The 26692-nt window shown below is 40.4% G+C and overlaps 1 protein-coding gene across 2 annotated transcripts in view; it reads left to right on the top strand.

Moving 5' to 3' along the window:
• Positions 1–4018: 4018 nt before the first annotated feature.
• SNTB1 (syntrophin beta 1) overlaps positions 4019–26692 on the top strand; it is a 286774-nt gene continuing 264100 nt past the window's right edge. For both annotated transcript variants that reach the window (XM_024250977.3, XM_063726798.1), the window contains exon 1: positions 4019–4589. In XM_024250977.3, the coding sequence (XP_024106745.1) occupies positions 4019–4589 (571 nt within the window). The remainder of the gene's footprint in view (positions 4590–26692) is intronic.

The raw sequence follows: 26692 nt of genomic DNA, 5'->3' as shown, positions 1-26692 counted from the left end.
TCCACTCCCGTATCCCAGCACCAAGAACAGAGCCTGGGACACGGTAGGGGCACAACAAAATTTTATGGAATAAACAGAACACGGTTCTTTCCCCACATGATACTGTTCTGTTATGTATCTGTGGCTACTGTGCGGCTGAAGATTGTGTGACCTACTCTTACAAGGCTAAATCCATCCAAATATCCGTAGGAAAATGCGTATCTCATGGGAAAGAGCAACAGAAGGATCCCAGTTTGGGCTGGGTGGGAAATGGAAGTCAAAGTTAGGACTGGAAGAGGATACAGAACAGGGGAAAGAGATCTCAGTGAAAGAAATCTGGTAAAAAGGGGGCTTTAGGTATAATTTCCCGAATCCTGAAGTTGGACTGTTCCTAGACTCAGCTTTGACACAAACTTACAGTGTGGCCTTGGATCCTTCCTTGCTCTGCTCTGAGCTTCAAATGCCACATCTATGAGTAAGCAAGCTGGAGGTCACTTCAGACCATTCCAGCGACCATTCTCTGAAAGGGGACACCTAAGAGAGTACATGCTTTCCTAATTATACACAGTATGGGGCTGTAGTGCAGTTGTCCCAGCCTTACTGAACTGAAAAATGAGGTCAATAAGGCATGCCTTTGAGAGTGAGCACTAACAATCAGAGGCCAGATATGTGAAGCTGTCTGAGATGGGAACAACAAACACCCAGGCCTACTTGAGGGTACAGGATGGGAGGAGGGTGAGGATTGAAAAACTACCTATAAGGTACTATGCTTATTATATGAGTTATTACACCAAACCCTGTGACATGCAATTTACCTATATAAAACACCTGTACATGTACCCCTGAACCTAAAATTAAAAAGTTTTTTTTGTTTTTTGGGGTTTTTTGAGATGGAGTCTCGCTGTCACCCAGGCTGGAGTGCACTGGCGCAATCTCTGTTCACTGCAACCTCCGCCTCCCGTGTTCAAGTAACTCTCCTGCCTCAGTCTCCCAAGTAGCTGGGACTATAGGTGCCCACAACCACACCCAGCTAACGTTTGTATTTTTAGTAGAGACGGAGTTTCACTATCTTGGCCAGGCTGGTCTTGAACTCCTGACCTCAGGTGATCCGCCCGCCTGAGCCTCCCAAAGTGCTGGAATTACAGGCGTGAGCCACTGCGCCTAGCCATAAGTTTTTTTTAAAAAAAAGACAGGCGAAGTATAACAAGACCATAAGTCACCAGTTTCAACTTGTTAACATGTCTATAGAAAAAAAATGTGTTGACTGGGGGAGGGCAGGGTGTTCTCTAACCTTGGAAAGAAGGAAAGGCCAGAGACACCAGCTGGTTCCACTCTTCTCCATATGGTCTAGGGGAAGGGCCTTCCTCCTCAGTGTCTCCCTCCCAGTGGAAAGGCTGGCTTCAGTGTGCAGATGAACACAGGGGCTGTAGCTAACAGGCTTTGAGGATTTTCAAGAGTGTAAGAGCAACAGTTAAGAGTCTAGACTCTCGCAGCTGGCTTTAAATCCTGACTCTGCCATTTACTAAGTACATGACAGGGGCAACTTATTAACTTATTCCCCTTCTTCACCTGTGAAATGGGAATACCAGTAATAGTAAATATCCTCAAGAATTGCTGGGAGGATTAAGTTAATATGTGTAAAGCACTTAGAACAGGAGCTGTAATTATGATTCCACTGGCAAAGCCATCTCTGGCTAACATACATGCCTCAGGCCTAATAATTGTCTCCTCTCATTCCAATGCAACTTTCAAAAAGTAACATACTCCTTCCCATGTAGGTTTGCTTACACAGAAAAAAAAAAAATGTACTTATCACAGAGATTCTGAGAAATTCCCATCCCAGAGCCTACAGTTTCTTACGGCAAATCAATATATTATCTGTGGTTATGCCTGGGCCTCCCACATTGCTTGGCCACAGAGGCAAGATGCAGGCATGATGTTGATGCAGGCATGATGTTGATGCAGGATTTCTGTTCCAGGAGTAGATCTGTTTTGATTTGTAAATCTTCACACTGGCACTCTGGTGCCTATCTCAACCTTAGTGTATCTGGATTTCAACGCAGATACTCAGGCTCTGGTTTCACTGAAGAATGATGCACGTGAGTCCTCAGTCTCTAAAGCAAGGGGCCAGCCTCAGCTGCTTTTCCGTCCTGAGAGTGGATGGTGGTACCACCTGCATTAGCGCCTTGTCTGATTCTGTACATCACAAAGGGCTGGAGAGCCCCTGAGGCTGCCATCCCCGCTGTGGCCACCTTTGCATGAAAGAGTAAAGAGTTTTTGGAAAATGGGTGAGTTAAAAATATAGGAAAACGGAGAGCTACAAGCAGAAGCATTAACCCAGGGCACCCTCTCACCTGCAGTGACTCCGCCTTCTCAAGAAAACGTCCAAATGTTTTCATTTCATTCTTTGACCTGGCTGGGACTCCCTCTTTAGGGAGTCATCTGAGCCTTTAAGCCTCCTTGATTAAAAGTGTGAGTCATTCTAAAAGACTTAGAGAACTTTCAACGATGATACACATCAATGGGAATGTGTTCAATAAGATTTATTTCCTCTCAACACCTTGCTGGGTTGGGTTTACTTCAGGAATTAACAGAACTGTGTGTTTTGTGTTGTGTTGTGTTTGGAGAGAGGGTAGACAGCAGTGGAAAGGGGACGTAACTGAGAAGCATGAAACACCTTGAGCAGACCATGAGACCTGCTTAGAGTTAGGGGAAAACTTGAGAGGTTCAAGGATAGGAGAACTCAGGGTCCTTCAGGTGTGGCATGGGTTATGTGGGCATTTCTGGATTGGTCTGCAAAGGTAAACAACCACTATAATATTGTTACCCTGGAAAAATGCAACTTGAAATCCAAATAACTAACTTGCAAAGCAACTTTTGAAACACAACCCATTCCAACTGAATTCTTAAATGGGGGGCTTCTTACATGGGAACTCAGGAAGAAAGAGAGATCCCCAGGCAGCATTTGGTGCAGCACTGGGAAAACAAACATAGGTCAAAAGCTTAAAGCATAGAATGAGTCAGAGCTGGAAGAACATTTGTCCCTGGGGTCTGAGGCAGACATGACCTGTTGAAAACCCCAGGCCAGCAGAGACACCTGTCCAGGTCTCGATAGAAAACATTTCCTGCATTTAAGGACAGGAGGTTTAAGCCACTCGGGCTATGTTGACTCTTCATTCTAGAATCCTGGGACAGCGTATTCTTTTAACTCCTGGGGAGTCCAGGGCCTTGGTCTGAGTTTAGCTTCCTCCCGGGAACCCTGGTGGAAAGGAGAGACAGGTAAGAACTCCGCAGAGGCAGCGAAGCCTGGGTTTGAGGAAGCAGAGGGAGGAGACCTGGATCTAGTTACAAATGAGTTGTAAGACCCAGGGACAATTCTACGGGCTGGGTGTGAAAGGGAAGGCGGCTCAGGAGGACCGAGTGAGGGCACCGAGGCGGGACGCACGCACCCCGCGAAGGTGCAGTGTGGGCGCCCACGGAGTGGGGGAGCTGGGAAGAAAGGGGGCTGCGGTGGGCTGGAGAGAAGCGGGACGGGGAAGGCGCTCGGGAAGCTGTCCCCGCGGCGTCGTGCGCTCTGGGGACAGAGGAGGGGAGGTCTGGGCGGGCGGGCGGCGTGTACCGCCGAGGCTGCGGCGGCTGGAACAGGTGAGCGGCCGCTGGGTTGTGGGTCCCCGCCCTTCACCGCCAGCGTGCCTCCTCCCACGGACTCTCTCCAGCGCTGAGCTGCTCCGCGGCTCCCCTTGCTTTGGGGTTTTGCAACTGGCTGCTGGCTTTTTTCCCCTCCCCTGTCTCGGTCTCTCCTTCTTCTTTTAGGTTGCTCCACCCCGCTCAGGATCAGGCGAGGGGGAACCAGCCTGACTGCAGCTGCCAACTCCCGCCGAGTGCGTCTGCGAACTCCCGGAGCGGAGTCCCGTGTGCCGCCACCTCCCCGCGGGACGCACTCTCCTCGCTCCCCCGGGCTCCGCGTCCTCCCCGCGGCCATCCTTCCCCAGTTTTCCCCCCTTTTCCAATCACATGGCATTTTAAGAATGCCGGAAAGATGGCGGTAGCGGCGGCGGCGGCGGCGACTGGGCCGGCTGGCGTGGGAGGCGGCCGGGCGCAGCGGAGCGGGCTGCTGGAAGTTTTGGTGCGGGATCGCTGGCACAAAGTTCTGGTGAACTTGAGCGAGGACGCCCTGGTTCTGAGCAGCGAGGAGGGCGCTGCGGCGTACAACGGCATCGGGACCGCCACCAATGGCTCGTTCTGCAGGGGCGCCGGGGCTGGGCACCCGGGCGCGGGCGGCGCGCAGCCCCCGGACTCGCCCGCCGGGGTCCGCACCGCTTTCACCGACCTGCCAGAGCAGGTGCCCGAGTCCATCTCGAACCAGAAGCGTGGCGTGAAGGTGCTGAAGCAGGAGCTGGGCGGGCTGGGGATCAGCATCAAGGGGGGCAAGGAAAACAAGATGCCCATCCTCATCAGTAAGATCTTCAAGGGGCTGGCGGCAGACCAGACCCAAGCCCTGTACGTGGGCGACGCCATCCTGTCCGTGAACGGAGCCGACCTGCGGGACGCCACCCACGACGAGGCGGTGCAGGCGTTGAAGCGCGCGGGCAAGGAAGTGCTTCTGGAAGGTAAGGGGTTAACAGCGCGCGGGCCGCGCCGGGCGCGCACACACCTGCTCGGCTTCCCACCCGCACGCTCACACTCACACTCACTCGGCCACATGCGGACACACCCCAGGGGGCCGGGGGGATGTGTGTTGGGGGGGGAGGTGGCGGAGGGGGTGGCAGCATAGAGTTTTGTCAACTTTTACCCACCCTGGGGGCAATTTGTCTCCAGCCCGCAGTCTTTCCAGGCTTTAATCCAGGAGGGGTGTATGGAAAAGCGAGGCTAGCAGGGTTTCCCAGCCGGATTGCCTGCTTAGTATACGTTGTTTCATTTTTATCTGCGGATAATCCTGGTAGAGTGTAGGGACTGGGATATGGAATTGAGAATGAAGGGTGAACTTAGAATATTCCTACATGCAACGTTGCCAAGCAGGGCTACTGCGTAATTGCAACTCATAGTTTTCCACTTTGGCAACATTTCCCACTCCAGAGCCTGGGCAGCCCAGCAGAAGAGGGTTGACTCATAAAGGGGTGAGAGAGAGGTGGCAATATTGTGAATGCTAAAACTCCGACTATCCTTCTGGATGTTTCCCCTGCAAATGGGGGACTAGGGTTATGCCTAGAGAGTTGTGTCAGGGGCCGGGGAATATGTTGCAGTTTTGGGAAAAATTCGCTTTCCCTGCTGGGCATCTGGCCGGTCAGTCTGGATTCCAGGTTCCTCTGGGTGGATAGCTGGTGAAGTGTTTTTTCTGGCTGCGTTTTCTGGAGCCCTTTCTGTGTGGTGTGGAAACAACTTTGCATTTGTAAACAGTTTCCCCTGCGTGCAAGGAGCCTAGAAACTACTCTCTCTCTTGAGATCTGATGTCCCCAGTCCCCTCATTATTGAATGTGAATAGAATAGGAACCACCGTTTTGCACTGTTCATGGCTATGTTGAGTTATGTGGGGGAGAAGGGCATATGGTAGTAAACTGAATTCTCCTGTCTGGCTACAGCTGCATTTCTCACTTGTTTCTCTTCTCTTTAGTGCTGTGTACATACCTCTGTCAGCACTAATAACGTGTAATTATTTTATCTATTTACTCAGCCTAGCCTAGCTGTAGATTGCGGTATCCGGAGTCTTTTATTTAGTGGTGAGTCTCTCTTGAGCTTAGTTGCCCCATGACATGCATACTGAGTAAATGAATAAATGAGCCCGTAGCTATTGAAATAGACTATTTCAGCTGAGACCTTGTAATATGGTGATTGATTTAAGCCCTAAACTAAGGACTTAAGTCAATTTCCTGCTTACCTAGTCGTGGCACTAGTGTGTGAAACTGAGAAAGTTTAAAGTAAGGGAGCCAGCATCGCTAGTGTGTGACAGCTGATGCAACTCCCTGGTATGTCATGGTCCACCTCCTGGCCCACAATGCAGAGAAATCCTCCCCTACCAACCTTGTTTGTCTAGAGGATTTGCGATGCCTTCATAGTCAATTGCCACCCTGGACCCAGAAAGTGGAAAGCTATTTGCTTTGGCTTGATGATTAACGTAACAGAAAAAAAAGTTTGCTTGACTCAAGTGTGTGTTGGTTTGTGCGACAAGGGGCAGGTGGGATCTGGGGCAAGTGTTATTTGGACTATAAACTGTTGGGCACCTGCTCAGTTTGCAATACTTACTGTAAATACTGGGGGAGGGGTTGGGGGTGGGGCGGAAGGCGGGTCATTTTATTTTAGGTACCATCCTTTATTATGTCCCTTCTTTTCTTCCTCTCCTTGCTTTCAATTTAATGAATAATGACTTGGCAAAGAGGTAAAAAATATCTCTCACCCAAAAAGAGGAAGAAATTTCTCTGCAATTGAAAATAGAGAAAGAAAAAAAAATCAAGCAGTTATGTGACTTTCTTGAAACAGAAACTGAAAAGTGAGTTTTGTAAAAACCTCTAACATGACATTCTTAGAACACTTTGTGGTTTGTCACAGGCAGGACCTCTGGAGAAACCCTGTGGGTCTCCGAGATATGAACCTTTTTGGCTTAGTGTAGCAGCCTTATCCTCAGCCCAAGTTTTTCAAAATCAGCTGCTAATAAGAGAAGCGGAGGCCCTGCTCCAAACAGCGTCTCTTATTCTGAGCCAAAGTGTTCAGTCTCAATGCAATGGTAGTCATCAAATACCATCAAGTCAAATATCACAATCCTCTCTTTTGTAGCTTAGTCTAATATAGGGATTCCCATTTGAGGGGGCTTATTAGGATCACCTCAAGGGCTTTTTAAAAAGACATACCTACTTCGTATTCTGAAATGCAGTGTGGATTCCAGAGTTTCTACATAGGAGAGGCTTTGAAAATGTAATCTGGTTGTATGGCAAGGCAAAGGGAGATGTTTTAAAGGTACATTTATATAGCAAGTGCACCCTTTTTTTTTTAAACCTAGATTCCTTTTTGTTTGTTTATTGGGGGAGTAAATGGAGATTAGTTTAGTACTCCAACCACCGCCTGTATGCACCCCACTGCATGACATGCGCCCCCTCGTGGAGAGTTAATACCTCTACAAGTGGAACACCCTGTAAAGTGAAACCCTGGAAAAGTTTCAATGCCTGCATTCTAGGCATAGATTCCGCCACAGAGTTAACATAACCTCCCTGAGTCTCAGTGTCTTCATCCGCGAGATGGGAATAAGGAAATCTGCTGGACCTGCTTACTTTACAGGGCTGCTGTATGGAAGAACATACTGAGAATGAAAGGCGTATATCAAATATCTGCTGCAAGTAGTTAGTTTTACAATTCAAATGAAATGAACATGAAACTGTCCCTTCTCAAGGACAGTCCTATCTTTTTCCTTTAATAAAGGAGTTTATATTTCTCATTTTTATAACACTTTTTTTTGTACTGTGGTGTAATGCTGGGAGACCATTCCTGTGGGACCGGAGGAGTTAAACAGAACCTGGAGAAAGAGAATCATAACAATAGCGAACATTTATTGAGCACTTAATATGTGCCAGGCTTTACCTGTTACACTTACAGTAACTGAGGCCAGTACTGTTGTTATTGTTCATTTTCCTGATGAGAAAATTAAAGCTTACCGACTAAGTTTTTTGCACAAAGTAACATAGTGGCCGGCGCTGTAGCTCACGCCTATAATCCCAGCACTTTGGGAAGCTGAGGTGGGCAGATCACAAGGTCAGGAGTTCAAGACCAGCCTGGCCAACATGGTGAAACCCTGTCTCGACTAAAAATACAAAAATTAGCCGGGCATCGTGCCCCATGCCTGTAATCTCAGCTACTGGGGAGGCTGAAGCAGGAGAATCTCTTGAATCCAGAAGGTGTAGGTTACAGTGAGCTGAGATTGTGCCATTGCACTCCAGCCTGGGCGACAGAGCAAGACTCCATCTCAAAAAAAAATAAAAAAATAAAAAATATAAATATAAATAACGTAACATAGCCAGGAGAATTCCAAATCTATCTGATATGAAAGCTTATACTTTTAACCTCTAGGCAATACTGATGCTCTGAGCTTCCACTTGGAACTGTGTACTTGAACTGGTTGGAGTTATTGGGTTCAAAGCATTCTTCTGCCCCACTCCTGAAGTGCTGGGGACAAATCAGCAGGCAACGGCAATTGTGTGGGCCACTCAAAAGGGAGGGACGGGAAGGAGGAGTGAGTCTTAAAAACCTAATGCACTAAATGTCTGCTGTCAAAACGAAGCTGCTGTAACATGGCCCAGCCCTACCATGGTTAAACACGTGCCCAGCAAGGAGACTAAATGTAATCCAAACTTATATCGTGAATAAACTCTGCCAGTTAAGCCGGTGTTTAGACAATATTCATTAAAGTTAAGATCAGGAATCTTCACACCACAAGCTCATTTCTCATTTTAAGGAGTAGGGGCAGGGACTGCGCATCCAGCCATGCAGGTATTGGACCTGTAATTCCAGCAACAGCATTCACATAGACCGTAGTGTCGATGGCACCCTCTGGAGCTGGGCACAGTGCACCTACACAAACGTCCTTGGCAGCTCCAGGTCAGTGGGACAGAGGAGTTCTTTGCTCTTAGATTGATAGTAAAATAGTAATTTGAAATAGGTCAACTTTTTTGTAACTGAAGCTACAAGGAAATTAATTTATTCATAACTTTGTTGAGATCAAGAAGTTCAGAATCTTCTGGAAGATTCATGTTGGAGTATGGAGGTGGGGTGGACTGAATAATCCTTTGATCCGAAAGGTCTCCTATGGAACTGGACTGGAAAAAGTGGAAACTCAAAGAAGAAAGTCAAGGGCAGTTGTTCACATTAACCCTGTCCATTAGAGCTTCCCCTTCAGCAATGCTCCCCTGGAATGTTTGCCTGAGATGGTCTGGAACCTTGCTGTCACAATCACTTTCTCCAAGGGTGGAAGTGGGAATGATCGAGGAGGAAGATGGGAGCAAGGGAGGGGCAGTGATTTTCTGGAATAAAATATCAGGATTGGAAGAAAATTTGAATTTTAAGGAATCTTATTTAGGATGTACAGATTCTTGAAGAATACCCAATACCCTGGGATTCAAGTCTTGAAACCCAGGTTTTTATCTTCTACTAGTTTCACTTTTACAAGAAATTTCATCTTTTTAGGGCTTAGTTTTCTTTACTGGAAAGCATAGGGAGCTGGGTTAAGCCATCTCTAAACCTTATTCTGTCTTAAATCCTATAAACCCAGACCCAGTGCACATCACTAATAACAAAATTTTAATACCCCTTTTATTATTGCAAAGTGAATTTCACAAGTAACATAGCCTAACTCTAATTTAAGTTTAAACATCAATAGAATGCCCTAGGAGTAATATAAAGGAGAAATAAAATAAATTGTTAAAACAAAAACCATGTTTCAATAGATAAATGCATGGACACAACTACACCAGAGGTCATAATGAAAGAGTTAGATGCTCGCACCTTTATGTTAAATCACTACCAATGCACAGCTGCACATGAAGATGAATAGGGCTGTGTGGCATCATTTACATTTAGGAGCTAGACAAGCCGTTCACTGTGAAGGACTACCCCAGGTGTTCCAGGATCTCCAGGTTCCCTGGCTTCCTTCACTAAATGCCAGCAGTGTGACACCCCTTCTGCACTTCCTTGCTAAAAAGACTTCATAGATTTCTGAACTGCCATTCTGGAGGGAGGTGTGGACCCCCCATCTTCTTGAGAACTGGTGTCCTGTAAGAATGCTAATTCTGCCTCATCACTTTGTAGGGCCTAACCTTTTGCAAACTCTTTTTCGAATGTAATAATAGCTAACACATGCAAAACATTGTGCCACATGCTGTTTTAAGCACTTTACACGGATTAACTCCCTGGATCCCAATGCTGTTAATATCCCTGTTTTACAGACAAGAAAACTGAGGCACAGAGTTTAAGTCATTTGCCAAAAACACACCATGAATAAGTGCTGAGTCTTAGATTCAAGCACAGGCCTTATAGCTTTTAATCCTCATAAATGGCCCTAGGAGATAAATAGATAAGAGATGTTTATCCCCAATTTGTTGATTAGGAAAGTGAAGCTCCAAAGGTTGGAATGATTTGTCAGCACTGGTCTTCTGTTTTCTTATCTGGTGTACTGGTTTTCTATTGCTGCTATAACAAATTACTAGAAACCCTAGTAAATTAAAACAACACACATTTATTACAGTTTTTAAAGTCAGAAGTCTGACACAGGTCTCACTGAACTAACATCATCAACAAAGTTTTATTCCTTTCTGGATATCTAGGGGAGAACCTTTTTTTTTTTTAATTTTTATTTTTAAATCTTTTCCAGAAGCTCCTAGAGACCACCCACATGCCTTGGCTTTTGGTCCCATTCCATTTTGAAAGCCTGCAATGGCGGTCTAATTCCTTCTCACATCAAATCACTCCAGTCTCTTTTCTCCTTCCCTTTCATTTTTAAGGACCCTTGTGATTACTTTGGTCACTAACAAACACACCAGGATAATTCTCCATTTAAATGTCATCTCATTAGCAACCTTAATTCTATCTTCAACCCTAATTCCCCTTTGCCATGTAAGTTAACATATTCACAGGATCTGGAGAAGACCAGGACGTGGGTGTGTTTGGAGGGGGGGTGGGCATTCTTTTGCCTACCAAATCTAGTTTGCTGAAGTTGTAATGGTAAGAAATGTCCTGGGTAGTCATTAGATGATGAACCGCACCTTTATAAATAATTGCTTCCTCTCTCATTGCAAGAGAGTTTCTCATTGATTTATGTATTTGCTCTTTTAACAACTAATTTATTGAGTGTCTTTTATGTACCATACTCTACTAGAACGTTGCCCTAAAGAAGCAACATTCTACTGACAGATATAGATAAGCACCATGCAGATACCTACAAGAGGGAGGAAAAATGGCTACATTATGGGCATCATGAGATGCTGTGGTAGCCCGTGGGAAGGATATCTAGTCTGTTCTCGGACAGGGCATTATATAAGGCAAATGCCTTCAGGTAGCCTAAGAAAGAGTCTGGGCCTCATCTGTAGCTCAGTGTGGCTAAGAGGGCAGAATGTGACCTTCAGACTACTGAGGGGTAAGAGTGGGGAAAAAAAAGTAAGGAATTGAGGACCATGCCTTGGGAGGGCTTATTACAGAATTAATTTCAGATTGAGGGTAAAGTGTTTTAAGCAGGGAAATGTCATGCTCAGTTTTGCATTTAAGGTAGTTCACCCTCTAGAGTAACATGAGGTTGGTAAGGCTCTAGTAAAATGGAAGTGCCAGAGAGTAGGTGACTTCCTACTCTCCAAACAGGAGCTGGAAATCAGATGATCTGACACCTCATCAGGCCCATCCTGCTGTATACTACACAAACTGAAGACACTGTGAGGTGGAAAAAAGGAAGTTAAAGAAGTATAAGGCATGGCTTCTGATTTCAGGGAGCTTCAAGTAATTGAGGAGGTAGGGCATTTGAGGCTGATTATGAAGTACTTGAGCCGGTGATTAGCGATACAAGTTAGCCTTTAGCACAGCGCCTGGAACATATTAGGCTGTTAAAATGTGTTAGAAAGGAAAAAATGCTAAAGGATGGATGAATGGATGGGTGGAAGGAAAGAGGAAGGAATAAAGGGAGGGAGAAAGGGAAGGAGGGCAGGAAGGAAAGGAAAGGGGAAGGGAGAAAGAAAAGAAGGAAGGAAGGGAGAGAAAGAATTGGAAGATTAGTTGCCCGTTTTGTGACTCACATCATCCACCACTCATACTACTGGACTATGGTGGTAAACATTAGACATGGTATAATGAAAGCTATACCTTGTTCTGTAGAGGAGTAAAGAATGACTTTATAGACCTAGGAAACATTTAATGTAAGCCAATCTTGAAAGATGGTTGACGAAAGAGGAGCCAGACATGATTACAAAAGGTATAGGTAATGTAATTATCCTTTTAATGTTATATAGGTATTTATAACCACCTTTCTTTTGACCCCCTATGGCTCAGGGACCTACAAGTCCGAATATGTAAGAACACTTTCCACCTGAGGAGATGAAAACTGTCTGCTTAGATATTTTAATTGCTTCTTTTTTAAGCGTATGTAGCAATGTGAGAATTCAGACCATTTTCCTTCCGTGAAGCTGATCAGAACAGCCCTTCAGTTCCTTATTTCTGCTGTGGTTGGGTAATGCTCTTCATGTTCAGTGGTGCATTTTAGCAGTCACCCCATGGAGGGTGTATTAAAAATAACTCACTCCACATGGCTCCATATTTGTGAAAAGCTTCTAGCTGAATCTACCAGTGGTCTGTTTGGTGAAGGAAAATTATTCTGTGGTAGCTACTGGCCTACTAAGCGTTCCATTTCAAATGATGCACTTCAAAGCTGTTAATGTTTTCTGAAAGCCAGAAGTTCCCCTGCATTTATACCAAGTGTTTTGTATACCAAACCTCATTACCCACTTTGCTGGCCTTGACCTATAATGATGCTTGCCTTTAGCTCTGACCTGAAGAGTTAAGACTTAAGACAAAAATATATAATACCCACCACAAAATCAATGCCCTAACAGAATTGTGCAAATGAGCACCACTCTCAAACACGGATATACAAGATCGAAAAGCTTATGATTAATAGTGATTATAATGGAAATTAAAATGATGACCCATACTTTTAGCTCAGTACTTTTTTATAAATGACTACTTCTACTTGTGGTTTGAAGCATCATTCTTTGCATGTTGGTGAGTGTAGAAAGATATATCTAAACTGACTTGTTGCTGAGTATCACTGCATTTGACATATCCTGTTTATTTGCATTGCTGTTCAAACTGCCATTGTTTCTTCCTGTCACAGTTTTTTTTTTTTCCTTTTCTCAAAGCGGGTTAGTGCAGTGGTTTAGAGGATGGGTGTTAGATTTGCTCTGTCTGGGCTTAAATTCCTATGCCATTTATTTCTAACTGTGTGCAAATTACTTAACTACAACTCTCAATTTCTTAATCAGTAAAGTAACTTCCTCTTCGTAGGTTTGTTCTGAGGAGTAAAGGGATTATCTATGTAAAACAGTTAACTCATTGCCTGGAATTTAGTAAGTCCTAAATTATACAATATGTCACATCTCATGCTTAGCTAAGTATTATTTCCCAATAATACTTAGAGTTCAATAATACAATAGAGTTCAATCGTATAAGTTATAGGGTTTAATCATATGTTATATAAAGTCATTTAGGGGTACAAGGAACAATTTGGGATTTGCCACATAGGGAATGGAACAGTGTAACGAATGACCAAAGCGAGGTTGTTTGCTTTGTGAGGTGAGAGTTATGATTCCACACGGGTGTATTTCCTTGATGATTTTTAAGCAGCATCAGATGTTTTCCATCAACCAGACTACAGTGTAGGCTGCTGTGGGTTTTGGTGGGCAAATATGAAATCTGTATTAAAATGCTGGTTGTGCAGAAACATGCAGGAAACTGTTTTGTAAAGGGAAAGCCAACACATAAGGATTTAACCTACACAGCAAAATTCAAACTTCTTTGAAAGTTTGAATTTTCAATTACTTCAATCTTCCAGTAATTATGGAAATGTGGAAATATTATTAACCAAAAAAAGCCAAAATGTTTCTTTTATTGATTGTTAATTTATAAAACTTCTTTCTATAAATTTACATAAATGTAATAACATAATTGTTATTAAACCAACACTATACTTTAGTTTTTTATTCTCTATTTAGTCCTGTGCTTCGTGAAATCCCAGAGGCCATCCAGTGGAAGATATATCATCATTGTTTATGCACCTTTAAGAAAGAAAAAACTGTCTTCAATGGGGAGTCTAATAAGATAGCTGCTTAAAGTTGGGACACCAAAGGGTTATCTCTTCAATGCAGGGAAAAATGAGAAATAGACCCATCACTCAGAAAGGGAACTTGCAACACAGGAACTTGCAGGTCTCAAATTTGGTCCTGGTAGAAGGAAGGACAAACATCTTCCCTGAGATTTTGATTTTACAATGTCATTGTGAATTTTTTAAAAAATGTTTAGATAGATAATTTAGTTTAAAGTGGTCTCAGGTGGGGAGGCTCCTGGACAAATGATAGAAGCAGCTGTGAATACTCTTTGGAAGAACTCTATGTCCATCCAAGTCTCCAGGGATTTTAAGATGTCAGCAATTTTCAAGGACATTCTCAAAATCAGAGATGATAAAATATGAAAAAATCAGATAGTTTGAATTGATTAACTACAGTACATAATAGTCATACAATATTGTTAAAATTATGAATTTTTGACAATATTTGTAAGGTGAGATCTTGTTGATAGATTGAAGCAAAATTTTCATTCCATTACAGGAGTGAAATTAAACTCCTTTCCTTCTAAAATAGAACAGTCTGGAGGAGAGGCAGGTGTAGAGTAATAAATTACATATATATAAGTGACAAATAGATTTTATAAAACAATAATAAATTATAAAGGAGTGAATGTTGCCACAGAACTTACAGAATGACCAGAGAAGCCATTACGGATATCTGAAATTGAATGGAATGTTTCACAGAAGAGGTGACTTATATAGCAGAGTTACATTAGCAAAGTGAAACTTAAAATATAGGTAATTATTTGGTTCTTTGAGGCCTTGCATTTCAAATACTTTCATCTGAAACATTCTTTCATCTGCAATGAAAATCAAGGTTAATGATTTTTTCTTGCTTGCTTGTAATATTCCTGTATTTTCCTCTGTTCTGTGCTTCATTTTTAGAATTTTTCTAAATCAAAATAACATATGATTACAGCATTTCTTTGCATACCTTTCTCCACACCCTCTTCTGCCAAGAATATTAGACTATATATTTCCCAGAATACAAAACTTAGAGTATTAAAATGTATATTCAAATATTAAAACATATATTCTAATATTTTGACCTGTATTTATACTAGAATATATTTTAATATTCTAAATAATATGCTTATACTGCTTTTTCTTGATATATCAATTCTAGGCATTATTAGCTAAATCAGGCTATGTTTACAAAATTATGACCATGACAGTATCATTCCATTTTTTAGCCAAGTAATATCTATGATTAGATTTCTTGGAGTTATTAACCACTTCTCTTTTTTGTTTGCTTAGTTTTTTTGTACTTATCCCAATTTTTTTCTTTCGAATACAATGATAGATTAAATTTCCAGCAGTTATTTTACTTTTTCAATGTTCATGCATATCAAGCAATCCACCCATTCTGTATAATTTTTTTTCCTGGTACGCTGCTACTCTGGACTGGTCCCATCTAGGTCTGATGCATGACCATCCTCCTTGGGCTGTCCTTGACTTTCTCCTGTGTCTGTTTTCCTGGATCCATTGTTACTTTTTCTCTGAATTTTCTCCCTAGTTTCGCTGGAGCACATTTTTCAGTAGCTTTCTGAGAAAGACGCTTGGTAGGTAAATATCTGAAAATGTCTTTAATCTCTCACTGGGTGGATAATTTGAGTATGATATCCTAAATTAGCTGTTGCTTTCCTTCAGCACTTTCCAGAGTTACTGGTGAGAAATTGTATGGCATTTTCATTCTCTTTTAATAATCTTTTATTAAATCACTAATTGTCTAGGTTGTATAAAGTTGGCGTGGGGCTTTTGTTAATCAATTTGCTAAGCATGTGATAGGTACTAATAAGCTAAAGCCATGGCTCTTAAACTATGTTTGGAGGTTCCCCTGGGTACATAGGGTGCCCCAAGGAACTTGCCAGGATGCCAGGGAATGTTTTACAATTTCAAGGAAGATGTAGTAACATCTTTTGGACACCAGATAAATCATAACTTGAGTTTCAACATAAGATTGCTACATTCCTTCAATGATGTGATATCTTTTAAGTGAGTTTTCTGCAGTAGCTGTGATTTTTCAAAAAGTCATGAAAATTAGTATGGAACAGGAAATGAGAGTGGTAATATCTGTTATAGTATAATTTCAAGATTTGAAAAGTTGCATAATGCCCAGTAGGTGTCAAGTTTTTAGGACATAAATACTTACTGTTGTTTGGGCCTCATTACTTAATAAATAGATTTGTTAGGTATTTCTTTGGGCCCCAAGTGTGTCATGAAAAAATCACTAAGACACTAAGGGCACCGTTTACCAAGAAAGTTGGGACCTCTGAACTGAAGACTCTTACACTATCTGCATGCAGAAATCCTATTAACTGAACATTGGACTCTCCATATTGACCCACTAATAAACTGATTTTTGTTGCTATTTCTCCAATTTTCCTTCATTTTTTTTCATTTTTTTTCATTCTGGAGAACTAGATTTTTATCTACAACTTTTGTATTGATTTTTCATTCCATCTATCATATTTCTAAGTTCCCAAACCATTTTCTTGTTCTTTGATTGTTCCTTTTTTATATAGCATCCTCTTGTTGTTTAGTAGACACATTATCTTTGCTTGTCTGTCTGAGCATATTAATAATAGTTTTTTGAAGACTATTTTGCACCAGTATTGACTCAGATGTCTCCAGGTTCCTTTTTCTCTACTTTGTTTTTGAGTGTGCTATGCATATCTGATAATTTCATCTATTTTGATATTTGTTCCATCTTTGTGTACCCCAAGAGACAGAATCTGAAATGAGGATCTAAGTGCAAGAAGTTTATTTGGGATGTAATTCTAGGAAACACTGGCAGTAAAGTGCAGACATGAGACAGTGAAGGGAATGAACCAATAAAGGCCGTACTGTTAGTTGCTCAGTCCCTGTAGAGCTCAGCATGTCCCAATTGAAAGTGAGTGAGAAAGCCAGTAAAAATGGATTTACCAACTCTCCAACCATCTTTGCGTTAAGGGTTGCTTCTGGGACATTAACTCCCTGGCCAGCATCTCTATGAGGGCTGTGTGTACTCCCAACAAAAAAGATGCCTTCGGGGAGAGAACTGAAGGTATTTTCTGTAAGCAACCTTCGGCCTGTGGAGTTGAATGCAGAGGAGACATAACATGCTAACATTAGGCTTCATCATAATCACCATTCCTTATTCTAAAAGAGTTCAGAGGAAATCATGGTGGAAGGTGTATTGCATGCAGCCCTAGACACATTTTCATCTTTCATCTCAAATCTTTTATAAAAAGCTGGTTCAGACATGATCAAGATTGAATATATTATCCTTGGGAAGACTTGCAAGACAATATTTTGGGCCACCTATGCCAGATTTATAAAAACTTCTTGGAATGCATGGCTAGCAGAGTGTTTGTGAAATTCAGCCGATTGCTGATTGCACAGTTCCTGTGAGTAGATTATGTACAAGTTAGATTCATTGAACTACAAAGGGATATTGTGTACATCAAGGTTTCTCAACTTCAGAGATAGTGACATTTTGGTTCAGATAGTTCTTTATTGTGGAGGCTGTCCTTTGTATTATAGGCTGTTTAGCAGCATCTCTAGCCTCTACTCACTAGGTGCAAGTAGCATTATCTTCTTCTAGTCGTATTAAACAAAAGTGTCTTCAGACATTGACAAGTGTTTTCTGGAGGGCAAAAAGTCCCCAGTTGAGAGGCACTGGTGTACAGCCTACAGCTCTGGTTCTCATATTTAACCACATATTATGGACACTTGGGAAGCTTTTAAAGCCCTCATGATTGAATCCTTCCCCAAGAGGTCCTGATTTTATTAGTCTGGGGCCTTAGACGGTTTAAAAGTTCCCCAGGTGATTCTAATCTACAATCAAGGCTGGTCATTAACTGTAGGGCAGCAAAACTTGCTGAGTGTAAGACAATCAGATATGGTGGGGCCTGTGTTAAACTGGGCATCTTGTTGCCATACAGAAGAGATCTTCTCTTCTTATGGATTTATTTCTCTTTATTTGTGCTTTGTAGCAAACATAAGACATTTTTAGCACACCTCTCTTTTAATAGTACTATTCTTGTGTGACAAGTGCTATTCTTGTGTGACAAGAGAACTATTGAGCCACAGAGTGATGATCAAAAGCTAGGTATGGAATAAAGGTGTACAAACCAGCTTTGTGACCTTGTGCAATCACTGCACCTGCCTGGCCTCAATTTTCTCATTGATAACATAAGAATAGCAATGATGCTTTCTTTATAGGGCTGAGGTGATGATTAAGAGTTAATACAGAACTTAGTACAGTATCTGGCACAAAGAGGTCACCATGTGTTGACTCTTATTACGAACTGTTTGTCTTCCTCCACTTGAATGTATGCTCCTAAGAGATCAGGTCTTATCCATCTTAAAACTTCAGTGAACTGAGCAAAATGAACCCATTGGCAATTGTCTGTTTGTCATTAGCCATGGCCTTCACATAGAAGGATTTGGACAAAAAAAAAAAAACAAACAAAAAAACAAGTTGCTTTGGTTAATGATATTTACTGGCTGTAAAATAATGTGCATTAGTTTGGGTCAACAACTACTCAAAAATGTTGCCAGGCCATGGGCTTTTGTTATAGCAACCCCTCATTGAATATCAACCCCTGAATAACAAAGCCATATGTGCTATCCCGATCCTTACTTCTAAAGTAGAAAAATAAAATTTTGAAATAGATTTACTGCTTTTCAAATATTACAAACACTTTAAAATTTTTATACGGGTACACTTTATTTAAAATTTTAACGTGTCACAGGATCAGTATTTCTCATTTTGTTAGAAAATGTATTCTCTGCAAATTTATCTTTGCCTCAGATATGAAATGACAGGAGACCATGTTTTTGTATGGTGTGTATATCAATCTGTATTTATCAGAGAAAAAATAAATATAAGTTTCTACAGCTATTCCAAACACTGAATTAAATCGTATATTCCTTGAAAATGGCCGTAGGCCTGGGAGAACTATCTGAAAGAAACTTTTTAAAGAAGGAATCTTAGAAAATAGTTTGTAAAATTCCATTCTCAGCTACTGTATTTTTAAAAAATGTATACCTCTTTATATATTAGTATTTGTGTGCATGTAATGTAAAACATGCACACAAAGTATACTTTGGGAAGGTTGAAACTTTTTCTTTTATAGTTGTACAGAAAGAGCATGCATATAAAACATACATAATACTATATGACAGCTTTGCCACGAGTGTTCAAATAGAAACGCTGTACACATAGACTGAGGGAAGAATCCTGAGACTTAGGAATGGGAAGGAATGCTCTCTTGCAGAGCCAGGGCTGAAAGTGGATGCAAAATAATTCATTCCTGTCTGCCCCTGCCTATTTTCATGCTGTGTGAAAACAGCATGCTTTCCCTGAAAAGAAGCTTTAATATAAGTCTCCTCATCAGCCCTTTCCCACCAGGTCGGATTAGTTAGACTCTCAGGAGCACGTCCCAGGCACTGGGAACTTCCCACTTCAAATGTGCTTTCTTTCAGTTTTTAACTCCAGACCTGTGTTGTTGATTTCTGGCTCTCCTCTCCAGGCTTTCTACTTTTGCATTTTTTAATCCCTATTTTTTGAATTGACTGTGTCACCCCAAAATTCATAGGTTGAAGTCCTAACCTCCAGTACCTCACATGCGATCTTATTTGGAGATAGGGTCTTTATAGAAGTAATCAAGTGTATTAGTCCATTCTTGCACTGCTATAAACAAATACCTGAAACTGGGTAATTTATAAAGAAAAGAGGTTTAATTGGCTTATGATTCTGCAGGCTGTACAGGAATCCTGGCTGGAGATGCCTTGGGAAACTCACAATTATGGCAGAAGGAGAAGGGGAAACAGGCATGTCTTACCATGGTGGCAGGAGAGAGAGCGAGCTAAGGGGGAGGCGCTACACACTTTGAAACGACCCCTTGAAAATTCACTCACTATCATGAGAACAGCAAGGAGGAAATCTACCCCCATTATCCAGTCACTTCCCACCAGGACCCTAGTCCAACCTCAGGGATTACAAATTGACAGGAGATTTAGGCGGCGACACAGATTCAAACTATATCATCAAATTAAAGTGAGGTCATTAGGGTGGTCCCTAATCCAGTAAGACTGGTGGCCTTATAAAAAAGGGGGAAATTTGGAAACATTCATGCACACAGGGAGGGGCCATATGAACATGAAGGCAGGGATGGGGATGATGCATCTACAAGCCAAGGAAAACCAAGGATTGCCAACAAACACCAGAAACTAGGAGCAAGGCACAGAAGAGTGTCTCCCTCACAGTCTTCAGAAGGAACCAAACCTGATGACACCTGGATCGTGAACTTTTAACCTTCAGAACTGCGAGACAATGAACTCCTGTTGTCTAAGCCATCCAGTTGGTGGTACTTTGTTATAGCAGGCCTAGGAAACCAACACCCACTGTAGGAGGATTTAGAATAAATATCATTAGAAGTTAACAGGGAGTGTATGAAATGAGTAAATAGTAACTAAATTCTAGCATTCTAGATATTTTTTCTCTTTGTCAAATATCTAATGACACCACGTGTCTTTACTAAGTGTTCAGATGAATTCTTGGTCACCTCTAGGTGTGTGGTCAGGACAGAGAGAGCTGGGCAATGGTGAAGGTTGTTCAGATTCATTTGTGTTTATTAAATAGGTGGGACCAGGTCCCCTGGTACATACAGCACCACTAAATTTTGCCCTCATGCATGCCAGCCTTGCTATGTGTACAGTTACCAGAGAGCAACTTCTCCACTTTCTGTTTTGTTTTGTTTTTTGGTTTTTTTTTTTTAACTTCTCCACTTTCTAAAAGAGTCAAAATCTGATACCTATGCAACTGAACTAATTAATAGATTTCCTAAAATCTTTACACGTATCATTGCTGAATAAAATAGTTATTTGATACAAATAAATTTTAAATGTATAAGTATTTCCCAAATATTGCATGGGACATACTTATGATGAAAAATATTTGTCATTCATCTGAAAGTTAAATTCAACTGCATTTTTCTTTGCTGAATCTGGCAACCTTATTTACGTGACTTTCAAAATTATAGCCTTTCAGCCAGTCTGAGACTCTGGTTTGCAGCAAACCAGGAGTCACTAGAGATAGACTAACCAGAAAGTAGATGGTTTTAAAATGGTTTGTAAAGATAATGGTAAACCAAGAAGCTCTTTGGAAGCTATGGCCGTGGTCCTTCTCAGAAGACTGAAGAACAGCTGATGGAAGGTGTGGTTCCTTCTCTGAAGCCCTGGCCCCTCTCACCAATTTTAGAGGAACCAGAGCTTGGAGCAGCAACTAAGAAATGGGGCAAAAGGGTAAGGAATGAGATGGCAGTAAATCTTCAATCAGTACTGACTGAATTACTAATAAAAACTAATATTACCAAATAACCTAAAGCACTTACCAAGTGAAAATCAAAGAATCGGTCTCTTGATGCTGTTGTAAAACTAATTAACAAGGTTATCATTAATAACAGCCCCTCTTTATATATTTACCTTGCACCTCATAGTACATATTTTTATATACTTGTGTGTGTGTGTATATATATATATAAAATAGTACATACACTACTTATATATTGAATTGCTTTCTCTAAGTAACACAGACTTTACAGAAGTCCCTCTACTTAGTCATTTGAAAGAAGTGAAGGAAGGGGCTTACTTTCTGAGTTTTGTATGTGAAGGTCTGAGAAATTTAATGCTGTCATAAATTAACTTGAGCTGATGGGACCTGGGAATGCTGGTATGGGAAGTTTAGAGAGGGAAATACACTTAAAAAATTTCAGTGCTCCATTCCAAGTTACTGGATTGTGTCATCCTTCAGAATATTGTATGGTCTAAAGGACTTCTCGAAGTCTCTCCAGTTTCTTGCTGACTGGTATTGAAGCTTACCTTCTTAATACTGAATTCACCATCTCTTCCCATTCCTTCAGTTTGTTCATGAAGGGGAAGGGAGCCATATGGAAAGAAAGCCTGATTTTCCTGATCTCACCCTATTATTGTCATAACTAAACCAACTGCAGGATTTTTTTTCCTTCTACAGTTTAAAAAAATTTATTCATGCTTGATCTATATTAAAAATAAGCTGAGGCATATTTTATCATTGAGAAAGATACTGTGAGCTAGTCACAGTATAAAAGTTCTTTCATATGCTTCAAATAACAAATATATGAATATTTCAAAAACTCTTAATAATTTTGGGGGGTTTTGGCAGCAACATTAAAATTCAGATTAATTCTTTAATTGTTAATGTGTTCTAGAATCTTGTATTAAATAAATAGGATTTTTAAAATCACCTTAGGAAAACCTGTATTTGACTAGTTGGAACAATGTAGAGTTTTAAGTTTAATAGGCTGATCTGCAGTTACACAACTCCTTAGACCCTAACCACCCAAATCTTCATAATTCCAGTTCTCAGAAACCCAGGACACTGGAAGAAAAAAAGATTTTGAACTGGAGCTGGTTCCTTGAGTGGAACACTTCATAGATTGTATCCTGATAGATCACATTTGGGAACAGCATTTCTTCACGGGCAGCCTGTGTCCTCTCTCTTAGATCTCAACTTGCTTTATCTCTTTAGCAGCATGATTAGAAGTGGTTACTGCAACTGCTGTGGAAAAATCCACCAGGAGGTTATCGTATTTAATGTTTCAGAAAACTTGCTTTTGAAGGCGATAACAGTATTTCTTCATCACTGTGCCTTTGGGCAAGCACAGATGTGTTGCATACCGTTAAATCACTCTCTTCTTAGGGTGCAATGTTGTTCTTTGAAAGTATTTGGTTCTCCTTCCACCTCTCTTTCCCCGACCCTCTCCTTATGCCAAATAAGGCACATTTCCCAGACTTACTCTCCACACCCAGCAAGGTATTCCTTCAGAAATCCTGAGTGATTTTTTTTAACTCATTCCATCCCAGTTGCATCTCCAAGCTCATGTTACATGTTTCTTAAAATTTCAGATCTGCACACATTGAGCATCTCTTAGTATGGAGCCCTAAAGTAGATTCCAGAGATGGAAACGTATTAACAAAGCACCAACACACAGACCTATAGAGAGGCCACCTTCTTTTCTTTTCTTCCAATAGAGTTTGCCTTGAATTAGAGTCAGGGAGAACCATAGTGTAATAGACACTTCAATCTTAGTAACAAAAAAGGTTGAAATTATATTTCAGTCAATGTTGATTCCATTAAAAGTATGAGTCTTAAGAGGGAAATGATGGAGAAGCAGAGGACTTCTTATGTGAATCAGGTAGTGTACAACATTCTGTACAACCAGCTACTTTTTCATAAAATAAAATCCCAAACCTTTGAAATACCATCAAAACTTGCTACAATTTTGGCTTCAACTCAATTTTACCATTTCCCAGGTTAACGCTATACTTTGGCTAAATTATTCAACTTACCATCTAAAATCACTGTAAAATATAGGACTTGCCACAGTACTTGGCTAGCGGCAAGCAATTAGTTTATATTTGGAGAAGAATGAGTGAATGAATTAACATGAATTATTTCTTCTTCCATTGCAATTAAAAAAGATTTAAAAGCTTCAGGGGTACAAGTAGATTTTTGTTATATGGATGAATTTTATAGTGGTGAAGTCTGGGATTTTAGTGCACCCATCACACAACTAGTGTACATTGTACCCAATAGATAGGTTTTCATCACTTACCCCCACCCACCCTCTCCTTTTGAGTCTCCAATATCCATTATCCCTCTCTGTATGCACTTATGTACCTGTAGCTTAGCCCCCACTTATGAGAACATATAGTATTTAGTTTTCAATTCCTGAGTTACTTCACTTAGAATAATGGCCTCTCGTTTCATCCAAGTTGCTGCAAATGACATTATTTTGTTCTTTTTTATGGCTGAGTAGTATTCCATAGTGTGTGTGGGTGTGTGTATGTGTGTGGGTGTGTGTGTGTGTATGTGCTTCTTTAGTACTCATATATATATGAGTGGTACCCACTCATCGGTTGTTGAGCATTTCAGTCGTTTCCATATCTTTGCAATTGTGAATCGTGCTGTGATAAACATACCCATGCAGGTGTCATTTTAATATAGTTAATGTTTTCATTTGGGTAAATACTCAGTAGTGGGATTGCTGGATCGAATGGTAGATCTATTTTGAGAAATCTCCATACCGTTTTCCATAGAGGTGTACTAATTTACATTCCCACCAGCAGTGTATAAGTGTTCCATTTTCATGACATCCACACCACCATCTATTGTGTGGGTTTTAAAAAATTTTTAATAATGTTTATTCTGATTGGGGTAAGGTAGTATCTCATTGTAATTTTAATTTGCATTTCCCTGATGATTGATTTTGAGCATTTTTTCATGTTTGTTGGAATTTGTATGTCTTCTTTTGAGAAATTCATAGCTTCAAGTATTCATGATATTTGCCCACCTTTTAATGGGATTATTTGGATTTTTTCTTGATGATTTGTTTGAGTTCCTTGTAGATTCTGGATATTAGTCTTTTGTCAGATGCATATTTTGCAAATATTTTCTCCCATTCTGTAAGTTGTCTGTTTACTCTGATGAGTATTTCTTTTGCTGTGCAGAAGCTTTTCAGTTGAATTAGGTCCCATTTACTTAGTAAAGTTTTATTTGCTCTCGGGTTTTTAGTCATAAATTCTTTGCCTAGGCCGATGTCCAGAAGAGTTTTCCCTAGTTTTCCTTCTAGAATTATTATGGTTTCAGGTCTTAGATTGAAGTCTTTGATCCATCTTGAGTTAATTTTTGTATATGGTGAGAAATAGGATTCAGGTTCATTCTTCTATATGTGGCCATTCAATTTTCCTATCAACATTTATTGTGTCCTTTCCCCAGTTTATGTTTTTGTATGCTTTGTTGAAGGCCAGTTGGTTGTATTTGACTTTATTTATGGGTTCTCTAGTCTGTTCCAATGGTCTATGTGTCTACTTTCATACCAGCACCAGGCTGTTTTGGTTACTATAGTATACATGTTTGGTTACAAAACATGTAACCAAAACTATATATAGTATATAGTATGTAGTACTATATACTATAGTAGTACAATTTGAAGTCAGGTAATATGTTGCCTCCAGATTTGTTCTTTTTGCTTAGGATTGCCTTGGCTATTTGGGCTCCTTTTAAGTTCCATAGGAATTTGAGGATTATTTTTTTCGAATTCTTTAAAAAATGATGTTGACATTTTGATAGAAATTGAATTGAATCTGTAGATTGCTTTGGGCAGTATGTCCATTTTCATGATACCAATTCTTCCAATCCATGAGCACAAGATGTTTTTCCATTTGTTTGTATCATCTATGATTTCTTTCTGTCATGTTTTGTAGTTCTCCTGGTAGACATCTTTTGCCTCCTCGGTTAAGTAAATTCCTAAGTATTTTATTTTATTTTATTTTTTGCTATTGTAAAAGGAACTGTGTTCTTGGTTTTATTCTCATCTTGGTTGTCGTTGGTGTATAGCAGTGCTGCTGATTTGTATACACTGATTTGGTAACCTGAGACTTTACCGAATTAATTTATCAGATCTAGGAATCTCTCGGAAGAGTTATTAGGGATTTCTACTTATAAGATTATGTCATTGACAAACAGAAAATTTGACTTCCTCTTTTCCAATTTGGATGCCCTTTATTTCTTTCTCTTGCCTGATTGCTCTGTCTAGGATTTCCAGTACTATGTTGAATGTGAGTGGTGAAAGTGGGCATCCTTGTCTTGCTCCAGTTCTTAGGGGCAATGCTTTCAATTTTTTCCCATTCAGTATGTTGGCTATGGGTTTGTCATATATGGATTTTATTATTTGAGGTATATTCCTTGTTTATCTAGTTTTTTGATGGTTTGTATCATAAAAGGATACTGGATTTTATTGAATGCTTTTTCTGTGTTTATGGAAATGTTCATAAGGCTTTTGTTTTTAATTGTTTTTGTGATAAATCCCATTTATTGACTTTCATATGTTGAAATAGGCCTCCATCCCTGGGATAAAACCCACCTGATCATGGTGAATTACTTTTTTTGATGTGCTGTTGGATTTGGTTGGCTAGAATTTTGTAGAGGATTTTTGTATCTATATTCATCAAATACATTGGTCTGTAGCTTTCTCTTTTTTTGTTATATTCTTTCCTGGCTTTGGTATCAGGGTGATACTGGCTTTGTAGAATGAGTTGGGAGGGATTCTCTCCTTCTCAATCTTTGAAATAGTTTCAGTATAATTGGTACCAATTCTCCTTTGAATGTCTGGTAGAATTTGGCTGAGAATCTGTCTGGCCTTGGGCTTTTTTTGTTGGCAGCTTTTTAAAAATTACTGAGTCAATCTCATTGCCTTTTATTGATCTGTTCAGGATGTCTATTTCTTCCTGATTCAAGCAAGGTGGGGGGTTATATGTTTTCAGGAATTTATCCAATTTCTCTAGATTTTTTTGTGTGCATACAGGTGTTCATAGTAGTCTCAAATGATCTTCTGTATTTCTGTAGTGTCAGTTGTAATGTCTCCATTTTCCCTTCTAATTGAGTTTATTTGAATTTCTTCTCTTCTTGGTTAATCTAGCAAGTGGCTTTTCAATTTCATTAATCTCTTCAAAGAACCAGCTTTTTGTTTCATTGATTTTTTTTCTTTTGGTTTCAATTTCATTAGATTCTGCTCCAATCCTTTTTATTTCTTTTTACCTGCTAGCTTTGGGTTTGGTTTGTTCTTTTTTTTCTACTTCCTGGAGGCATGACATTAGATTATCAATTTTTGATCTTTCAAACTCTCTGGATGGCATTTTGTGCTATAAACTTTCTTCTTAGCATGCCTTTTGCTATATCCCAGAGGTTTTGATCATTTGTTTCACTGTGATCATTCATTTCAGAAAGTCCTTAAATTTTCATCTTTATTTTGTTGTTAACACAAA

Source organism: Pongo abelii, chromosome 7, assembly GCF_028885655.2.
Source record: "Pongo abelii isolate AG06213 chromosome 7, NHGRI_mPonAbe1-v2.0_pri, whole genome shotgun sequence".
Classification (NCBI taxonomy): domain Eukaryota; kingdom Metazoa; phylum Chordata; class Mammalia; order Primates; family Hominidae; genus Pongo; species Pongo abelii.
Note: the sequence above shows the minus strand (reverse complement) of the source record. Positions and strands in the feature narration are given on the sequence as shown.